The following is a 21255-nucleotide window of genomic DNA, read 5'->3' as shown; positions in this document are numbered from 1 at the left end:
TTGTGGGCTTGAGTTTTGTAAAATGCTGGATGTTTGGTTTTGGACAGGTTCAGCGTGAGTGAATTTTTATCTAACTGATTTGCAATAGCATTCATGCTTTCTTGCACTTATTTGTGGATTTGTCCCGGGGAAAGCCCCTGGAGATGATTGCAGTATCGTCAGCGTAGCGTGGAGTCTTGGCATTGTTGGGAGTGGGTTCCACGATGTCAGCCATATAAATGGTAAAATCTCTCCGAAATCCAACGGGGGCTGGTCACTGGCGGCTCCATCCTCTCTGACACACTGTTTGCGATTGGTGGGGTAGCTTTGGAACCGGTCATGGGCTTTGCCTCTGGTGCGGTGCCGAAGGCCTTCGCAGGATTCATGAGGACACCAAAACAGCGTGGTTTCTGGTCTTGGGCTGGTGAATTGCGTTGGAAAGTTCCAAGATTGTATCCTCCGTTGATTTACCTTTACTAAAGCCAAATTACGTATTTGGGATTAGATTGTTCTTTACGAGGTGTCGAACTACTTTATTAACTAATTTTTCTAACAATTTTGAAGGGAAATAGATAGGTAATTGCTGAGGGTGCATTTATCTTCTCTGCCCTTGTAGAGTGCACTTGTTTTCCCGTTCTCTGAGAGAGTCCCCGATGAGAGGCTTAAGTTACATAAGTGGGTGGCTGCAGGATGGCATCCAGTTCGGGGGCGCTATTAAATTTCAGCTCACTAATAGGCATGAGTACTGGTTTCGTTTTCGCTAATCGGGGTCATATGAGGAGGAATGCAGGGATGACCCTTGGAGCGCCATATCGGCTGCAAGAGATCCTTGTGTGGCAGAAAGTCTTGTGAGGGTTGTGTTTGCTAGAGTTTTACCAACGCTGGAAAAATAACTATTGCAGCGATTTAGAGAAGCCTGAGGATCAGTATATATTTGGCACAATCTTGAGGAATCATTATCTCTTTTATTCGTATGACATAATGTATCGTTAATAGTAAGCCAAAGCTTCTTTGGATTATCTTGTTTAGAGTGATCTTTTAGGGTTCGTATTCTGTTTTTAACTTGGGAAGTAGATTATTTAAGAAATTGCGGTATCGTTTGTGGATTGACTGGTGAGTTTTACTATGGATCTGACTTTGCTTTAAGATGTAATCTGTCACGATTTTTGTGACACTTTATGGGACGAGGCGTAATCCAAGGCTTTAGATTAAACTTAGACAGGGTTTTAGTGACAAGAAGAAGAATAAAATAAGCAATTGGACAAGGAAAATTTGGTTGATTCAATAGAAAGTTAACCAGTTGACTAATGCAATGCGCTCCCAATTGCGGGAGCAATTGTTGCAGGATGGCCGATTGTTACAATTGCCGTGCAGAGATCGCTGATGGCTGTATAGCTATGGTGTGCTGTGCCGATGATAAAAGCTGAGCTGTGCTGTGCTGATAGAATTTAAGCTGAGCTGAGCTGTTATTTATTATTACGCAATTATTTTATTTAACAATCAAAATAATACTCCTTGGTGGAATTTAGTTGGTATAATCTAGCAAGGAGGCTCAATATTAAATTGATACAGGCATAATAGAAACTTGTTACGTTCGGTACATTTTTAGTCTGTGGTTTTAAAAAGAAAAGGGTGAATTCTTTGTTGTTAGATTTTGATGGCGGCAATTGTAAAACTTGTTAAATAAATAATGGCGCAATTATACACATAAAAACTATTTCGTATTTAATTCAGCTTCTCCTCTTACATTGTACCTTTATCTTAAACACTAGCTGGTACCCGCGACGTCGTCTGCGTACTTTTAATTTGAATATTAAGGATTATATAAAAGGAACGGTATAGCATGTGATTAAAAGAGAGTAAGTAGGTATATTTAAAAAAAATAAAAAATATCTGTTTACAGTCGTTATAAAGTACCTATGTATTCCATTCTTATCTTATTTAGCCTATACGATCCCACTGCTGGGCAAAGGCCTCCCCTTGATTTTTCCACTCCTCTCGACTTTGTGCGATCTCCGGCCAATCCTTGCGATAAGCATTGAGGTCGTCACACCATCTTTTACGCGGTCTGCCTCGACTTCTAAGCCCGCCCTGAGGTATCCAGGTGAGGTATGAGGTGTATTCCATTGAGTGGCAGAAATTACCTAGGAATATTTATCGGTCCCTTATGTCCAAGACACTTACAGGGGTCAGCGTCACGTTGTGTACAAAAATATTTTAAAATGACCTAATTTAAAACTTTTTTGTACACAACGTTTGCTATTTTGTTATTATTTGTTAAAATGTAGAAATTGTTTGGACTCGACACTCGCGAGCAGGCCACGTATACACCACGTGCGCTCCCCCACCACAAGACAGCGCCGTTGACTGCCGCCACACTTCGGCGAATGTGCGCGACGACGAACGACGACCGACGGCAGTGGCGGCGATGCAGAGTATTCGTTAAAAGGAACTTTATCTACAAAAGCCAAATTTTTTTTAACTTGATACACCCAAACTACTAAATATCATGTTCCTAGGTTCAGTGGTTAATATTTTGTATACAAAAAGTTTGGCTTCGTAGTTCCCGTTCCGAATCCGTTCCGTTCCGTTCGAATTTCGGAAAATCCGTTTGTTGAAAAACTCAGCACATCCTAAGAGACCTACGTATCAAGTTTCATGGTTTTATCTTCAAAAATGACGAATACCCATACAAACTTTCAACCCGTATTTCACCCCCATACTGGTAAAAATTTCAAAATGCTTGAACAAACGATTTTTTGTTTGTTATTTAGTGCCTAAACACAAAATTTAATATTTTTATCTTGAAAAATGACGAACCTCATAAAAAATTTCAACTCCTATTTCATCCCCTCAAAGATCGAATTTTCAAAAACGCTTTATCAAATTGTTTTTTTATTTCTTATCAAGTTCCTAAATATAAAGTTTCGTGGTTTTATCCCCAAAAATGACGAACTCCCATACAAACTTTCAACCCTCATTTCACCCCCTCACTGGTCGAAATTTCAGCAACGCTAGAACAAATGTTTAATTATTTTTTATCAAGTGCTTAAATATAAAGTTTCATGGATTTATATTTTAAAATTAAAATATCCATACAAACTTTCAACCCCTATTTCAATCTCTGCGTCCCTTCTTTTCGCAATAAAAGGTATCCTATTTTCTTTCTCAGGGTCTAAAGATTGTCTGTGCCAAATTTAATCAAAATCGGTTGAGAGGTTTATGCGGGAAAGCGTAACAGACAGACAGACAGACAGAGTTACTTTCGCATTTATAATATTAGTAAGGATTATTTTCCCTCGTTAAATAGTAAACAAACTAAGTGTAGGTGTTATAATTTCGTTGACGAACTGATTACCTATCCGTTTCTTTGTCTAAAATGAGTATTACCTTATTACTATGATTGATTACTGGGCTTAAAGTTCGTATAAATGTCTATCGAATTACCTCCTCAAGTTTAAAGCGTAGCTAGTCATGTAGTACTATATTAATTATGTGGTGTAAGTAATTAGATTTATCTGTATGTAATGTAACAGTCAGTTGAATAAAAAAACTTATACAAATCAGATCAATTAATTGGCGTAATGTGATTCTAGAAAGAGTTTTAATGTTAATAGATAGCTAGCTATAGCTATGTGTAGGTTCCTGTAGGAATGAGATATAACTGTTTAATAAAGACAGTTGCATCAAAATTTTATCATAAATTCCCTAAATTATGGCGCCTACCTACCCTCTAAGTTAGAAAAGTGATCAAATACTAACTTGAGGTCACTCAGTTTAAAAAAAAACATCGAAATCATTCCAGTAGCTATGGCGTCATGCGCTTCTTGACACGATCACGAAATCTAGATTTCCGCGGGAATGAGGTATTTTCCCGCCATAAAAAGTAGCCTGTGTCCGTGCCTAAGATCCTATCTTTAAATTAACCAAGTCTTATAAAATTCCGTTCAGACGTTAAGGCGTGAATGAGGCAAACTTTTAAAACAAACAATTAAAAATCACTAACCTAGTTTTCTGTCTACTGCCTACGCCTTAAGTACGATAGCAAAAATATTAATAGGCCATATCCTTTTCTAGATTACTATCTATCAGCTAACTAAATTTCATCAAAATCCGTTGAGCCGTTTAGGCATGATAGACCAAAACTCCCAGCAAAAACCATAAAAAAATCACTAACTCAATTCAGTTTTCTGCCTACTTCCTACCCCCTAAGTACGATGACGTGATCAATTTGATCGTACAACCGTTTTTAGATAACCAACTATTACCTTACTAAATTTCATTAAAATCCGTTCAGCCGTTTAGACGTGAAAGAGCAAAAGTCCCAACAAAAACGACTACAATTCACTAAATCAATTTAGTTATCTGCCAACTGCCTACCCCCTAAGAACGATGGCGTGATTATTTATAGCCTATGACCATTTCTAGGTTATCATCTATCACCATACCAAATTTCATGAAAATCAGTTGAGCCGTTTAGGCGTGAAAGAGTAACAGACAGACAGACAGACAGACAGACAGACAGACAGACAGAGTTACTTTCGCATTTATAATATTAGTATGGATTGAACTTGGCTCTCATTTCACATTTATGTTTTTGATTGGATTTATTTGTTATTAGACTAATAGGTACCTAATTTTATATTTGAACTTAGCATGTTTTAATATAAAACTCGATTTTTCATGGTGTAGTGTTGCCGTGCGCTTAGACTAGGTTAGATTAGCTTAGTCATTTTTGAGAAGATTTGTGCGAGACGTAGCTACCTGGGCCGCCACACGCTGGATCGGATTTGAAAAACAGGAACTTACGATTTTTTTGCCAAAAAAATTGTGTTATACCAATCGATATAAAAAAAAATGATGGCAATGAAGAAGATATCGCATCGCTAACAAAAACAGTGGGATGTGCATTATCACAGGTTAATTTTCTGTATTTAATATTCTGCCTTCGAAAACCACCAGATCCTTTTATTATTTGGACGTCATCCATCTTTCTGCTTGCTTCTATTTCGATTTTATCGTCCATTGAATAGACTTTTCTTATGTTTTACTTATTGTAGTCAAAAACGAATAAAACAGTTTTGTATAGGAGCAACAAATAATAAAAATTGCCTTAAGTATATCTAGGCAATCAATTTTTACTTTACAAGACTAAACTGATACTTCACTAAATCAATTTAGTGTTAAGTGAGCCTTCAAATAATCTGAGTAAAGTAAAAGAATACTTGTAGACTTAACGGTAGGCTGAGATAAGACTAAATAGTTTTGTGAATACTTAACTTGGTTTTGTGTATTCTAAATTATCTAAAGTAGGATTTCTTGAAAACTATACGTATAGTATTAAAGAAGGAAATGAATTTATGAAGTCCTAATAAGTCCTATTTGATTTGGATAAATCTCACTTTAGCTAAAGTTTAGACATATATGACTTAATCACAATTCTTGATTGCTACTTGGGCGGCGTGAGATTATCAAAAAAAATGATCTCCGAACACTATTTTTGGCCAAGAATGAACACAGACATCGGTACATGGGCAAGGACATGTAACTCATGTCAAAAAAGCAAAACAAACAGACATAACATCGCTCCAATAGGTACGTTTCCAATTACATCACGATTAAGTCACGTGCACATCGACATAGTTGGCCCATTACCGGAATCCAGAGGGAATAGATACATAGTGACAATGATCGACAGAACGACGAGATGGCCGGAGGCTGTGCCAGTAGCAGAAATAACAGCAAAAACAGTAGCAGAAGTTTTCTTCAATACATGGATAGCGAGATTCGGGTGTCCAGACACCATCAGATCAAGGACGACAGTTTGAATCAGATTTATTTATCAGCTTGACTAAGTTACTAGGTATCCAAAAAAACAAGGACTACCAGCTACCATCCTCAGTCGAATGGTATAGTCGAAAGATGGCACAGATCAATGAAAACTGCACTAATCGCCCGTGGAAATACGACTAACTGGTCACAGGAATTACCAATTGTCTTATTAGGTTTACGCGCAGCACTCAAGTTAAAAGAAAACATTAGCCCAGCGCAAATGCTATACGGGACAAATATTCGCTTGCCAGGAGTGTTTATCGAGCATAAAACGCAAGATACACCTACGGAAACATATACACAAATAGTGGAACAATCAATGGCTAAACTAAGTCCTTTCAACAATAAACATCAATATACCAGCCACAAACCATTCATCCATCCGGACATGAAGACATGTAAATATGTATACGTGAGAACCGACGCCGTGAAGAAGCCATTAACACCCCCTTATGAAGGCCCTTACAAGATATTAGAGAAGCATGTAAAATTCTACAAAATTCAATTGCCGAACAAAACGTCTGTAGTAACAGTGGACAGATTAAAACCAGCTCACATTTTAAGTGAAGACGAGGTGAATGAACCGTTAGAGCTCATAAAAGACGACAAAAGTCAAGGAAATAGTTATAAAGACACAGAAAAGTCAGCATGTAACAAGACACCTATGACGACAACGCGATCAGGCAGAGTCATTCACCCGGTCGTACGATTTGCAATGCAGTAGGATCAGCGAAAATCAGAGCGAAAAATAAAAAAATAACTACAACATTAAGTACTCATAATAATCACAATCGCCGCACGCAGCTGTCGCATTGTAATCGGGACAGTATTCATTGCCGACAACATAGTTATCTTCCAAACATGGGTAGCTGGGGATCAAAAGAAGAGATCGTCGTAGCACAAAACGCTGCTGGTTCAGGAGGAACTAGCGTGTCTACAATGGAGTACGCTACAGGAGGAGTTTTCTTCATAGTAGTCGTAGCACTGATTTTCTTCTGCTACAAACAATGCAGACAAAATTTCTACAAAAGGGTATTCCGACACATGGAAAATAGGCCGACCATCGCATCAGTGCAGCAGCAAGCTCAAGCTCCACCCGTGACAATGCGTTGCGGCCACCACCATCCAGCGGGACCTCAAAACGCTTAAGGTTCCTGTGAGTGCGTGTCTCTATTCAAAAAAAAAAGGAGGGGAACTATGTGGGAGCCAGTGAACTTTATCTAGGTCAAGCAAAATGTATTAGAATAATAAACATAATTAAAACAGTCTTTCTCATTAGCTCGTCCAAATCACTCGTTTCATTTATGAGTCACGATTACCTTACCTATAGACATATCTAGACGCACACCTAATACCTACACTTACATTATAATGAAATATACACATCTACTTACCGTCTCGTGGATGTCCCTAGTTTATTAGGGAAATAACCTATAAAGAAAAAAAACAAAAGATTGTTTGTGCATACATAATTATATACATGTCGCTCTTGGCACATGCTACCCATTAATGATCCCAACGTTGTTGTCGGCTCGCAACGAACGACAACCTGATTACGAATTTTAATCGTATCAAAACGTGTGCACTTCATAATGCAACAATCATTGATGGGACGCATCATATGGTGCGACCGGTCGCACAATATGACGCGACCGGGTCGCGTAAATGAGTAGGTAGTTATTGGGCATTCTAAATCATTTTTTTTTCTCAATTTCACTCACAGCTCGCTCGCCCGACGAGCGAGCTGTTTCGCTTTATTTCGAAAAAAGATGATTTAGAATGCCCAATAACTGATTCGAAATTGTGGAGACCGATTGCAATTGAAAATCAACTAACCTGGTTCCAAGCTACTTTGACACTAATGTCATGATTTTTAAACATATTTTTATGAATTTTAGTTCAGAATAATAATATTTAATGACGTTTTGATTTCTAAAAACCTTTTAATAGTTTTTAAATTAAAATAATTTATATCGGAACGATTATTGATTCGATAGTAGACATCGTGCTGCCACACTTCCGCCACTCACGTAGGAAAACGTAGTGGGGAGAGTGGGGCGAGTGGACACTCACCGGCTAGTAGGAATTCATTCGTTTGTGAACCAGTGAATCGAACGGTTGTGTGTAAAACCTCTGCAAGACCTCTGAGTAAATAAACGGTTAAAGTAAATTGAAAGTGACCTGGAGTTTTATTGCACTTCAGAAGTGGGATAGACCAAACAAAAAGGTATGTTTAAATATATTATATTATTAATCCATTAATCGAGATATTGTCTGTTGGATTTTTGCTCTAACGCCCACTAGAGTTATTTATGTATCTATAATTATTATGATTATTAATTATTATTATTTGTTATGTATTATTACGTAACAACTATTTATATTGTCGGCGGACAAATAATCTCGATATAGCTAGAAACATTTTCAATGAATGCAATTATTGAATTTGTGCACATGCATGACTGCTTCGATAGGCGCTTGGTCAGGGCTACACCCTGATAGCGTTCTTGTCCTTGTAGTGTGCTTCTGCGCAATACAGAGTGCTTGATTGGGGCTACACCCCAATAGTGCTTTGTTGCTAAATTTTACAATACCCGCGCATGAGGTTTATTGGTTTAAACGTTTGATCGGGGCTACACTCCGATAGCGTTCATCTTGTGAACTTTTAGTGCGTGTTAGGTAAACAAAGTGCTTGGTTAGAGCTACTCTCTGATAGTACTTTGTTTCCTTGGTTTTACTGCTTACGTGGAGCACGTGGTCGGGGCTACTCTCCGATAGCGCTCCATGATATACAAAGTATATTATAATCACACATTATCTAAGTATGATACCTCACATTATATTCATAGATTTTATTTTATTATTAAGTATATATTATTTAAGCCATGCTACTTATCTATTGTGTTCTTCATTTATCATAGTGCTTATCTTTGAAGCATACAGGTTGTTTTCTTTTTAATGTAATGTAATGATTGATTTTAATGCTTCTATTTATTATAACATAATTGTGATTTACAAATATTAAAGAACATTTTAATTAAAAACAAGTTATGAGTCAACCTACCTATGTTCATCAGGTTTTATCAAGGGGGTGGACTATGTATGTCCATCGGATGTATGTTAAGGGGTGAACCAAGTATGTTCATCGGATCATGTTAGGGGGTGAACTATGTATGTTCGCCGGTTTATGTTAGGAGATGAACTATGTATGTTCATTGATTCATGTTAGGGGGTGAACTACGTATGTTCATCGGTTTAGCGTGTGGATGTCTCAGATTTCGCTAACGGGTATGCTTCGCGCTGGTTATGAGTGATTACAAAGCTACCGGTTAACAGTGAGCTATGTATGCTTACTGGATATTTATTATTCCTGCAAATATATAATAATAATAATAGATTACCCACTATGTTAAGGATTACGAGCTTTTGCTACATATGCAATTTTGCTATGACTTGATGAACAGACTATGTCGAAGATAATGTTAAAATGTTTCAGAATATTTGACGATGTCGTCTGATGATGAGATGGGAACGCCACCAGGTACGCCTCCAAAGCGACGGCGTCAAAAGAAAGCAAAAAGACGAAGTAAGCGGAGGAGTTCGTCTTCCACGTCTTCATCCAGTGATGAGCCTGTGCCGCGAAAGGCGCGCAAGGTTTCAAGCAGGCTATCCACTAAGGTACTATTGAAACTATTGTCGAACTGGAAGGGAGAGTCAAGTAAGAATTCTTTTGGCAGTAATAACAATTTCAACAATGTTATCCCGGAATTTGACCCGTCCAATAGGACTCAAACTATTGATTGCTGGTTGCGAAAAGTAAATGAATGCGCCTCAATATACGGATGGGACGATAAACAAACGATTCACTTCTCTTTACAAAAGTTAACTGGTTTGGCAAAGAAATGGTTCGAGTCCTTGCAGACGGTCAAATATACATGGGATGAGTGGCAAGTGAAATTACGCAAAGCGTTTCCTACTGAGGAAAATTACGGACGTCTTTTAGAAGAAATGTTAAGCCGTACTTCACGTAGTGATGAGAGCCTGCGTGAATATTTTTATGACAAGTTGGGTTTGTTGAGTAGGTGCGAAATTACGGGTAAAAAGGCTGTTGACTGCGTCATATATGGCATTAGTGACCGATCCATTAGAAACGGGGCACAGGCCCTTAATAGTACGGAACCCGAAGATTTGCTTAATTATCTTTCTTCCCAAAAGCCACAACAAGTTATAAATAATAAACCGCGTGAGCGCACATTTCAAAAATCTCACAACGCTGGCAGCTCTAATACGAGTGCCAACAGCTCTAACTCAAGTTCCGTAGTTTGTTACAATTGTCGCTCTAGAGGTCATCCCTATTTCAAATGCACTAAACCAATACTAAAATGCAAACGTTGTAACCGAGTAGGACATAACAATGAAAATTGCAAGTTGGAACCTTTTACATCTGCAAATTTAAATTCAAATAATACCGAGGAGAGTTCTGAGAAGAAAACTCTGAAAATTGACACAGTTAATGATGGTAATAGTAAATTCTTTAAAACTATTGCAGTTAATGACCACCTTCTCAAAGCATATGTAGATTTCGGGAGCGAATGCACTCTAATGCGTAAAACGGATGCGGAACAGTTAAATCTGGTCCAAAACTATGACAATATTCCAATTGTAAGAGGGTTTGGTCAGTCTTCTGTCGTACCTTTGTATAGGACGTACGTTTCAGTGAAGGTTGATGACGTCGAATCAACTATTGAAGTATTAGTGGTTGACGATGCACACATGCAGACGTCCTTGATTATTGGGCAAAACTTCACAGAGCAATCATTTGTTACAGTCTTAAAGGATAGTAACAGATTGACATTCTACCAAAGTCCTAATCAAAATCCTTTTGATACCCAAAAGGACACACTAAAACTCTACGTTACCGATACCACAGACATCTCCAAAACTGGCATTGTCCCTGTACACGTTGATTTCGATTTTACCGGAGACATTTTTATTGAGGGTTATAATGCAGTAGAACCGGGGAAGGAGTACCGTTTGTTTCAGGGCGCTTATCATATCGCGAATGGTAAAGGTGAGGTGGTTATATCCAATTTATCTGACAATACTTTAACTTTCGAAAAGGATACCTTGATAGCTAGATCGATCCCCTTTGTTGAACGTGATATTTACCGGGTTAATAGGATTGTAGAAGACGTCTCTACATTAGAACCTCTCGACAAGACCGATATCACAATCGGATCAGGACTTGACAGTAGTCACGCAGACGCACTTTATTTATTGCTTCAGAAGTACAGGGACTGCTTTGCTACCAACTTGGGAGAAATTGGTTGTGCAGTTGACGTAGAAATGAAAATCGATCTTTTAGATAACAAACCAATTGTGTATCGACCCTATCGCTTATCTCATTCTGAACGTGAAAAGGTCAGAGAAACAGTTGATGAATTGTTGCAAAACAATATCATCCAAGAGTCGAAATCGGATTACGCTAGTCCCATTTTAATGGTTAAAAAGAAAACCGGCGATCAAAGACTATGCGTCGATTTTAGGGCTTTGAATAATAAGACAATAAAGGACCGGTTTCCTCTTCCTCTAATTGAGGATCAAATATCTAATCTTAGCGGTAATACTTTCTTCACCACCCTCGACCTCGCATCTGGCTATTATCAAATCCCAATGGCCACTAATAGCCGTCATCTTACAGCATTTGTCACGCCTGATGGGCATTACGAGTTTTTAAGGATGCCCTTCGGACTCGCTAACGCACCAGCCGTATTCCAGAGGATGATCAACAAAATCCTCGGAAACAGGCGATTTGAGTATGCATTAGCCTATTTAGACGACGTGCTGATACCATCAAAGGACGTCGATGAAATGTTTCGGCGGTTAGAGGATGTCCTTCACCTTTGTAGAGAATACGGGTTGACTTTGAAACTTTCAAAGTGCCGTTTTTTTGATGCTACAGTGAGCTACCTGGGGTACGATATTTCTTCGCAAGGCATACAACCCGGGGAGGCTAAAGTAACGGCAGTTAAGAAATTTCCCACACCTTGCAATGTCCACGAAGTTCGGCAATTTCTCGGGTTAACCGGTTATTTTCGGAAATTTATAAAGGGTTACGGGGAAATCGCTCGACCGTTAACTTCTCTATTAAAGAAAGAGGCAAAATGGCAGTGGTCTGATATCGAGAGCCAAGCGTTTTCTCTTTTGAAGGAAAGCCTGGTCAGCCGCCCGGTTTTGGCCCTTTACGATCCTAAATTAGAGACCGAATTACATACCGATGCCAGTTCTCTGGGCGTAGGAGGCATATTGATGCAATGGCAGAGAGAGTCGCGTGTTTTAAAGCCAGTGGCTTATTTTAGTCGCCAGACTACACCAGAGGAGAGACATCTGCACTCCTACGAGCTAGAGACACTGGCCGTCGTGTGTTCTTTAAGGAAGTTTCGGGTTTACCTTTTGGGCATACCTTTCAAGATTCTTACCGATTGTGCTGCACTTAGGACAACGTTGACAAAAAGGGATCTGATTCCGCGGATAGCGAGGTGGTGGCTACAAATTAGCGAATTTGATTTTAGTATATAATATCGGCCAGGGGTACAAATGCTACATGTAGACGCTCTTAGCCGAAATACCACGCTACCCGCGAACTCAGGTGATCATTTGTGCGTAAATATATATACCATAGAGCAAGATAATTGGCTTCTTAGTTTGCAAAAAGCTGATCCTGATATTTCGCGTATTTTACAAATTTTAAAACCGGAAGATGACTTAGAATGCAAGGATATTCGCAAAAATTACACTGTAAAGAACCATGTTGTTTATAGGAAAATAGACGACCAGTTACGACTTGTTGTACCACGGAGTGCAAGGTGGCAGGTATGTCGGGCTAATCATGACGAGATAGGGCACCACGGTTATTCTAAAACTCTAGAAAGGATACAAAGCACGTATTGGTTCCCAAAATTAAGGAAATTTGTAAAAAAATACGTAGCGGCTTGTTTAGAGTGTGCGTACAATAAAGATACTGCGGCAAAACAAAAGTCTGGACATTTGTACCCGATCGAAAAGGTAAATATACCCTTCCACACGGTCCACATGGATCATCTTGGGCCGTTTGTTCGCAGCAAAGATGGCAATACCCACATTTTGACCGTAGTCGATGCTTTCACGAAATACGTATTCGTGAGGCCAGTGAAAGACCTTAAATCAAAAACCACTACTAAAATTCTTGAGAAAATATTTTATGATTTCGGTATTCCGGCTAGGATAATATCTGACCGCGGTACTTCTTTTACGTCGACAGCCTTTACGACCTTTTGTGAGGGACATGGTATTAAACATGTGTTGAACGCGGTCGCATGTCCCAGAGCCAATGGTCAAGCCGAAAGGTTCAATCAGACTATACTTAACTCATTAGCGGCACAAAATTCTTTTGGCCACGAGCGTGATTGGGACAAGTGTCTGGGAAAAATTCAATGGGGCATTAATAACACTGTCAATGCCTCGACAAAAAAAACCGCGACCGAAGCTTTGTTCGGGCTCAAAATGAGAGACGATTTGGTAAATAAACTCGATATGGAAGGTCCGTCCATAACTTCTAACTTACAAGAACTGAGACAAGACATTAGTTCTAATGTACAGAAAGAGCAAGAAAAAATGAAACTCAGACATGACAAAAATAGAATCCCTGCCACTAAATATGAGGTTGGAGACCTAATAAAGATTTCGCGAAACAATTTTGCCAATGATGGGAAGAGTACAAAGCTTCTGTCAAAGTTTATAGGGCCCTATAAAATTGTAGAGGTTCTAGGAAACGATAGATATAGGATAGCCGACGTCCCAGGTTTTAATAGGAAGGGTAAGGCCTATAAGACTGTGATAGCGGCGGACAGGATGAGACCGTGGATACATATAAAGGCGCTGGAGGTGCATGATTCCGATAATAATAGCTCTACTGAGCATAGTAATAATAGTGATTAACGGAAACATGTACACAGGGCCTTATTATAAATAAATACCTTAAAAAAAAAAAATAATGTAATACTATTATTCTTAGCGTAACGTGTGTTTAATTGTACATTATTCTGTAAACATAAATTTGAAATGCTCTACATTAGATTCTTACATTTAGTATGGGTAATAAGTGTATGTACATAAATATTTTATTAGATTGTAATTAATTACCCTATTCTATTTTCATTTATTTGAATCTGTTTTTGTAAATATTTAAAAATACTTCATTTCTATGTATAGCGCATTGTATAACCTAGCGAATGTCATGATTTGAGGTACGAGTATAATCAACAGCGCGCTAAGTTTTCATTTGGACTTATGATTAATTGTTGCATTAATTAGAGTCGATGTGTCAATAGGTGTAAAGCTTAATTTACTGTAAATATACTTATAATATAATAATAAATTAACAGTATATAGAATAATTTTATGTAAGCCGTGCGCCAGGAGTCGGCACGATGTCTGATGGCCGAATGTCATGATTTTTAAACATATTTTTATGAATTTTAGTTCAGAATAATAATATTTAATGACGTTTTGATTTCTAAAAACCTTTTAATAGTTTTTAAATTAAAATAATTTATATCGGAACGATTATTGATTCGATAGTAGACATCGTGCTGCCACACTTCCGCCACTCACGTAGGAAAACGTAGTGGGGAGAGTGGGGCGAGTGGACACTCACCGGCTAGTAGGAATTCATTCGTTTGTGAACCAGTGAATCGAACGGTTGTGTGTAAAACCTCTGCAAGACCTCTGAGTAAATAAACGGTTAAAGTAAATTGAAAGTGACCTGGAGTTTTATTGCACTAATCTCTCTACTGTATTCAAACCATTAGGCGAGGTAGTTCATTCGGATATGGAATTTCTAATTCGAAATCGGGCGACCATCAATTATTTTAATTGAACATTCTGATTTGACGGTCTAGCAATTGCTGCTGTTTAGATATAAACACAATTGAAAATAAACTCACCTTTGCTTATTGTGTTGTTTCGTACTGTGAATCATTTTAACATTATATACTTAGGTCAACAGCTCCCGTAGAATTCATTTTACTTAAGATTTTAGTACATGACAGACGGCTCCGGAGATACACACGAGTGATGAAATTTATGAAACAAAAACAACCCTTGAACCTAAATAACGTTTGTCCTGTTACGAATGGTTCTAAAGTACACCGTCACGGTAAATTATTACCACATTCAATTCGATGCATAGTTTGTGGTCCGTCAAACTGTGGAAAGACAAATTTAGTAATAGGACTTTTATTACATGAAGACGGTTTACGTTTTGATAACTTATATATTTATTCAAAATCTCTTTACCAACCAAAATATATCTTCTTAGAAAAGGTATTAAAATTGGTACCAAACATAACATTTGAAAACTATACTGAAAGTGAAGAAATTTTGAGTCCTCATCACGCCAAGCCTAATTCCATAATAATTTTTGACGACGTAGCCTGTGAAAATCAAAACAACATTCGAGATTACTTTTCTATGGGGAGATACAAAAATATTGATTGCTTTTACTTAAATCAAACATATACCAAAGTCCCAAAGCAACTTATTAGAGACAATGCAAATCTGATTGTACTATTTAAACAAGATGATATAAATTTAAGACACATATATGACGAACATGTTGGGTCTGATATGTCCTGGATACAATTTCGTAAAATGTGTTCTAAAGTATGGAAAAAACAATACAGTTATGTTGTGATTAATAAAGATTGTGAAAAAAATAATGGGTGTTATAGGATGAAATTTGATACATTTATTGTTCTCGATTGAACTGGTATATTAAATACATCATTGGATCTTAGCTTTCATTTGTAAACTGAACAGCACCAAAGTCGATCCCAAAATGGAAAAAGAAATTAAACAACGAATCATAAAATCTGCCTCTGCAGTGAAGAAAAAAGTCAAGATGATGAGGAATATAAAAAATAATAACGAACAAATTTTAGAAACTATTTTCGAACCAATATCCAAACCATTAAAGAAAATCGCAGCTAAGCCTGTGAGCCCTCAAGATCATGAGAAAGATTTTGAAAATAATTTTAAAATGGAAAAAGACGAATCAATTGAAAGCGATAGTTATGATTCTTTGAGTGAAAATGATTCAAATGATGTAACCCCCAAGTCTACACTTGCAAGTACTCCAGTCAACGACTTAAACGATCATTATTATTCTACTAATGAATCAAACAAAACATTCGAGTTCGACTCAAGTCCGCTTAAAAATGCATCATCGTGGTCGTTATCATCTGATGTTATACGAGATGTTCCTTTTGGATTAAGATATGATCGTGGAAAGCTTATGATGGGTAACACACGAGTATCAGATGAAGAAGATGGTTTACATATTGGTAATCTTAATTTCGAAAATACACAAGGTCTTATGGAATTGTTAACAAAAAAGACACCTAATCTGTCATTAGTTACAGAACGGGATAAACAATCGTATAAGGTTGCGTTGCTTGAAACCAACGCACATCGCAGAGACTATGACCCAAAGAAACAGATAAAGAGCAATAAGGGTTTGAAATATTTACGTATTATAAAACCGCTGTTCAGACATTCAAAGGAAAGAGATTTTTCAAGTACCGAAAATCTTGCACAAGGACGAGGTCTTCCCATGTTAAAGATAGTGAATCAAAATACAGATTTTGTTTATTGGGATAATCCTAACGAACTGGTAGAAAGATTAAAATTGCTTATTGCTAATTTTGTATGGCGGCCATCTTGTTTTTCCGCCATTTTGTTTTTTTTTTTTCACCGACAATAGAATATGACCAAGATTTAAATAGGTTTCGTGAAAAAAGAATCGTTCCAGGTGCGATAGTTTTGCCAGGCCGAAGGGTGTATCCCTGATGCGGAGCAGTTTTCCAAGATGACGTTACGATCACACCCCAATACATCATTTTTACCTCTGAGACATTTTCTGGAAAAACAAAAATTTGTATGGCGGCCATCTTGTTTTTCGGCCATTTTGTTTTTTTTTTCACTGGCGATAAAATTTGACCAAAACTTTAATAGGCTTCGTGAAAACAAAAAAGTTCCAGGTGCGATAGTTTCGCCAGGCTGTAGGGTGTCTCCCTGATGCGGAGCAGCTTTTCAAGATCAAACAAATTTTCCATACTCAGCTTGACGTTTCGATCACAACTCTCATACATCATTTTTACCTCCGAGACATTTTCTGGAAAAACTAAATTTTGTATGGCGGCCATCTTGTTTTTCCGCCATTTTGATTTTTTTTCACCGACAATACAATTCGACCAAGATTTAAATAGGTATTGCGAAAAAAAAATTGATCCAGGTATAATAGTTGCGCCAGACTGTTGGGTGTCTCCTTGATGCGGAGCAGTTTTCCAAGATGACGTTCCAATCACACCCCTATACATCATTTTTACACCCGAGACATTTTCTGGAAAAACAAAAATTTATATGGCGGCCATCTTGTTTTTCGGCCATTTTGTTTTTTTTTTATCCGGCGATAAAATTTGACCAAGATTTAAATAGGTTTCGTGAAAAAATTATTGCTCCAAGTTTTATAGTTTTGCCAAGCCGTAGGGTGTCTCTCTGATGCGAAGCAGTTTTTCAAGATCGGGCAGTATTGAAATACTCAAAATGACGATCCGATCACACCCCTGTACATCATTTTTACCCCCGAGGCATTTTCAGCAAAAACGAAAAATTTGTATGGCGGCCATCTTGTTTTTCCGCCATTTTTTTACCGCGATAGAATTTGACCAAGACTTAAATAGGTCTCGTGAAATCAAAAAAGTTCTACGTGCTACAGTTTTGCCAGCCCGTAGGGTGACTCCCTGATGCGGAGCAGTTTTCCAAGATGACGTTCCGATCACACCCCTATGCATACTTTTTACCTCTGAGACATTTTCTGGAAAAACAAAATTTTGTATGGCGGCCATCTTGTTTTTCGGCCATTTTGTTTTTTTTTCACCGGCGATAAAATTTGACCAAGATTTAAATAGGTAACGTGAAAACAAAAAAGTTCCAGGGGCGATAGTTTCGCCAGGCCGTATGATGTCTCCCTGATGCGGAGCAGCTATCGAAAACCCAGACGTATTTTCATACTCGACATGACGTTTCGATCACATTTCTATACATAATTTTTCCCCCCGAGGCATTTTCAGGAAAAATTAAAAATTTGTATGGCAGCCATCTTGATTTTCCGCCATTTTGATTTTTTTTCACCGGCGATAAAATTTTGACCAAGGTTTAAATACGTTGTGCGAAGAAAGAATTGTTCCATGTGCGATAGTTTCGCCAGGCCGTAGGATGTATCTCTGATGCGGAGCAGTTTTCCAAAATCTGGAAAGTTTCCCATACTCGACGGGAGGTCCAGATTACAACCCTATACACAGTTTTTACCCCCGAGACATTTTTTGTAAAAACAAAATTTTGTATGGCGGCCATCTTGTTTTTCGGCCATTTTGATTTTTTTTCACCGGCGATAAAATTTGACCAAGATTTAAATAGGTTACGTGAAAACAAAAAAGTTTCAGGGGCGATAGTTTCGCCAGGCCGTATGATGTCTCCCTGATGCGGAGCAGCTATCGAAAACCCAGACGTATTTTCATACTCGACATGACGTTTCGATCACATTTCTATACATAATTTTTTCCCCCGAGGCATTTTCAGGAAAAACTAAAAATTTGTATGGCAGCCATCTTGATTTTCCGCCATTTTGATTTTTTTTCACCGGCGATAAAATTTGACTAAGGTTTAAATTTAATCTTTTTAGTTAAATAAATAATGAGAATGTTTATTTTTTATTTTTATTAAATCAAAACAAAAATACACATATAAAATAGACAATAACAATCTATTTAGTCAAATAAGCCCCCGCGGGTGGATCCGGGCGCAAAGGTCCCCATCACGCTTGCCGCGTTACCACGTTGTATGGCGATGGACAACCTTTGCGCCAGGAAACAACCCGCACGAGCATCCGACCCCCTGTCACTTATCCTTCGCCCCACCTCCCTAACGAAGGCCATAGCCTCCGACCCCCAACAACCTGTCGTCTCGAACGCAAGTGGCACAAAGAGGTAGTTGCCCTCCAGGGCCGAATATTTCTCCCGCTTTCTACTCGCGGCAAATTCCGCCGCGGCGCCGGCTGTCTGTGCCGTTCGGCTGAGGTGCGAGGCGGCAAAAGTGCTGACGCACGTGGCATCCCAAAGTAGGCATTTCCCTCTCTGCCAAGGCACCATAGTCAGGCCGTCTGGCCTCTTTCCATCAGACCGACTGAGCCCCGGCGGCTCCAACACACATGGGATGTTGGCGGATATTAAGGCCCTCCGGACGATGTCATTGAGAGCGTGGTGGCGCGGGAATCTACCTGAACACCGACAGCAACTTAACGCGTGGCGACCACTCGCCTCCACCATGGAGCCGCAGATGCATTTATGAGGTTCGCAAACATCGCAGCCCAGGCGGAGAGCTACCGCCACACGCATAGAGTCATCGTCAAGCAGTGTTCCCACGTGAGGAGAAGGTAACGCCTGCAGCCACGCTCCCGATTCAGCCCTCGATACCGCCTTGAGCCTAGCCAGCTCTGCACCTACAGCCGCATTCTCGAGTCGTGCAAGTGCGGCCTTAGCCCCCACATCATCCCACGCGCGCTGCACCCGCGGAGAATCCGGCATGGACGCAGTCTGAACGCGAGCCGTCCACGTCGCGAAAGCATCGCTAACAAAAGGTATCGTAACCTTGTCTCCATGGGAATTTAAAATTTCAGAAACAAGGTTGTCAACCCCATGCGCCGACGCGAGAAAGGCTGGCAAGCCCACGTCCCCCGCACGCCTCACACCAAGGCCCCCATACCGTATGGGTAACGATGCCTGGCACCACTGGTCATCGGAAAGGGACACATTCAATATAATTTCCAATGTGTCCCTTAACGTGCCGTCAAACAAACCAACTTCATCGGGGCACAGCCACGTCGGGGTGGTTCTTAAAAGGTACGTTATTTTTGGTACCGCAAAACACACTCTCAACAGAAGCAAAGCGACATGAGCAGAGATGCCCCTAAGACGTTCCTGGGCGAGGAGAAGAAGCCGCCTCCTGATCTCAATTGCCTCCGGTATGGCCTCAGGAAAGATTGGTGACCCCAGTAAGGAAAAAGTGCTACGCGAAACTTGTTTGAGACCAGGAAGCAAGTCACGGAAAGAAGGCAACGAAGAAAAGGAGGCGGGCCCGCAACCGAAAAACTCACACTTAGACGTATTCACCTCCAGCCCCAACTCCCTAAAACGGGGCAGTAGAATATCCAGGTCTTGCTTTACGACCTCAGGCTTACCCCCCAATGTTCCATCATCCAAGTACCACACATTAAGGGGTGACATCATGGACGTTACTACCTTCTGGATCACGAGGCTGAAGGTAAGCGGCCCAAGTGGATCTCCCTGCTGCGCACCCACCTGAGAAAGGATCAAGGACTTATCGAAGAAAAGATTTGAAGGAAGATGATACACCTGGTACAGAAAAGGATATAAAGAAGGGATTTTCTCCTCCACCTCGGCCAGCAAAACATCCCTCTCCACTGTATTAAACGCATTTTTCACATCCAATTTGATGATAATACAGTCCGCGTTCCCCGGCTCCGCTGCAAATGTCCGCGTGGCATGGATCGCAGCCTCACATCCCCTCTGTGTGCCGAACCCCAGTTGTTGCGGCTGAAGATACTCGGCCATTTGCTCCTTGACCGCCCGGCACCCAAGCTTGGCCACCAAACGGCGAAAGGTGCTCCCCACCGCAATCGGCCTTACACCCCCCTCTTTTTTGGTTAACGCACACAAAGATGCTCCGTAAATGTATGGACATACTTCGGGATTTAGTTGCCCGCTGAGCAAAAAATTACAAAGCTTAACCAAGGCCTCCAGTAAGCGTCGCCCATTGTCCCCGGCGGAACTCGAAGTCAACTCCTTTAAGTGAGCTGGTCGAATCCCATCTAACCCAGCGGCTGACCCACTATTAAAAGTGTTTAACGCCTGGACTACATCCTCCAATTTAACCGTTAAGGCTTGAGTGGCCCGATCTGGCGCCAGTGGGAAAGTCAAGGGGCGGGACGGAGCAGGGTACTTTGACCGTAAGGAAGCAAGCGTTTCAGGGCCCAGAGGAGCCACCGAATCATCCGACAATAACAAACGAGCGGCCCCTCTCACGTCGCCCTCAAATACTTTAGACTCAATGGTCTTCAAAATCGAGGGCGAACGCGGTGAGGGCCCCCCACCACAAATGTATTCCAGTGTACTCGACAAACACTCAGGCGAAACTATACTGGACTTAACTTTAGTAGTGAGATTTCCCGGACCCCGTATATCAGGCGCTTTTAATGCCGAATATGCAAACGTGAGTAAGGCAAACCAATCCGACGTTTCGTTGGTCTCAATGCACTTACAAATAACG

At 39.8% G+C, this 21255-nt stretch overlaps 1 protein-coding gene across 1 annotated transcript; it reads right to left on the bottom strand.

The window, feature by feature from the left end:
- Positions 1 to 8299: 8299 nt before the first annotated feature.
- On the bottom strand, positions 8300 to 20540 carry LOC126381429 (uncharacterized). Its single transcript, XM_050030900.1, has 2 exons — positions 18866 to 20540; positions 8300 to 8337 (listed from the first exon to the last, which is right to left on the bottom strand). The coding sequence occupies exons 1-2, from the start codon at positions 20538 to 20540 to the stop codon at positions 8300 to 8302; spliced, it is 1713 nt and encodes a 570-aa protein (XP_049886857.1).
- Between the last annotated feature and the right edge of the window lie 715 nt (positions 20541 to 21255).

Source organism: Pectinophora gossypiella, unplaced genomic scaffold (assembly GCF_024362695.1).
Source record: "Pectinophora gossypiella unplaced genomic scaffold, ilPecGoss1.1 Pgos_51, whole genome shotgun sequence".
Classification (NCBI taxonomy): Eukaryota; Metazoa; Arthropoda; class Insecta; order Lepidoptera; family Gelechiidae; genus Pectinophora; species Pectinophora gossypiella.
This window is presented reverse-complemented; position numbering and strand designations above follow the sequence as displayed.

Coding starts and splice junctions, on each gene's coding strand:
- LOC126381429 (XM_050030900.1), bottom strand. CDS start 20,540: ATGGCCGAGTATCTTCAGCCGCAACAACTGGGGTTCGGCACACAGAGG. Junction 8,338..18,865: donor ACTTGCGTTCGAGACGACAG/GTTGTTGGGGGT, acceptor TGTATTGCGCAG/AAGCACACTACAAGGACAAG.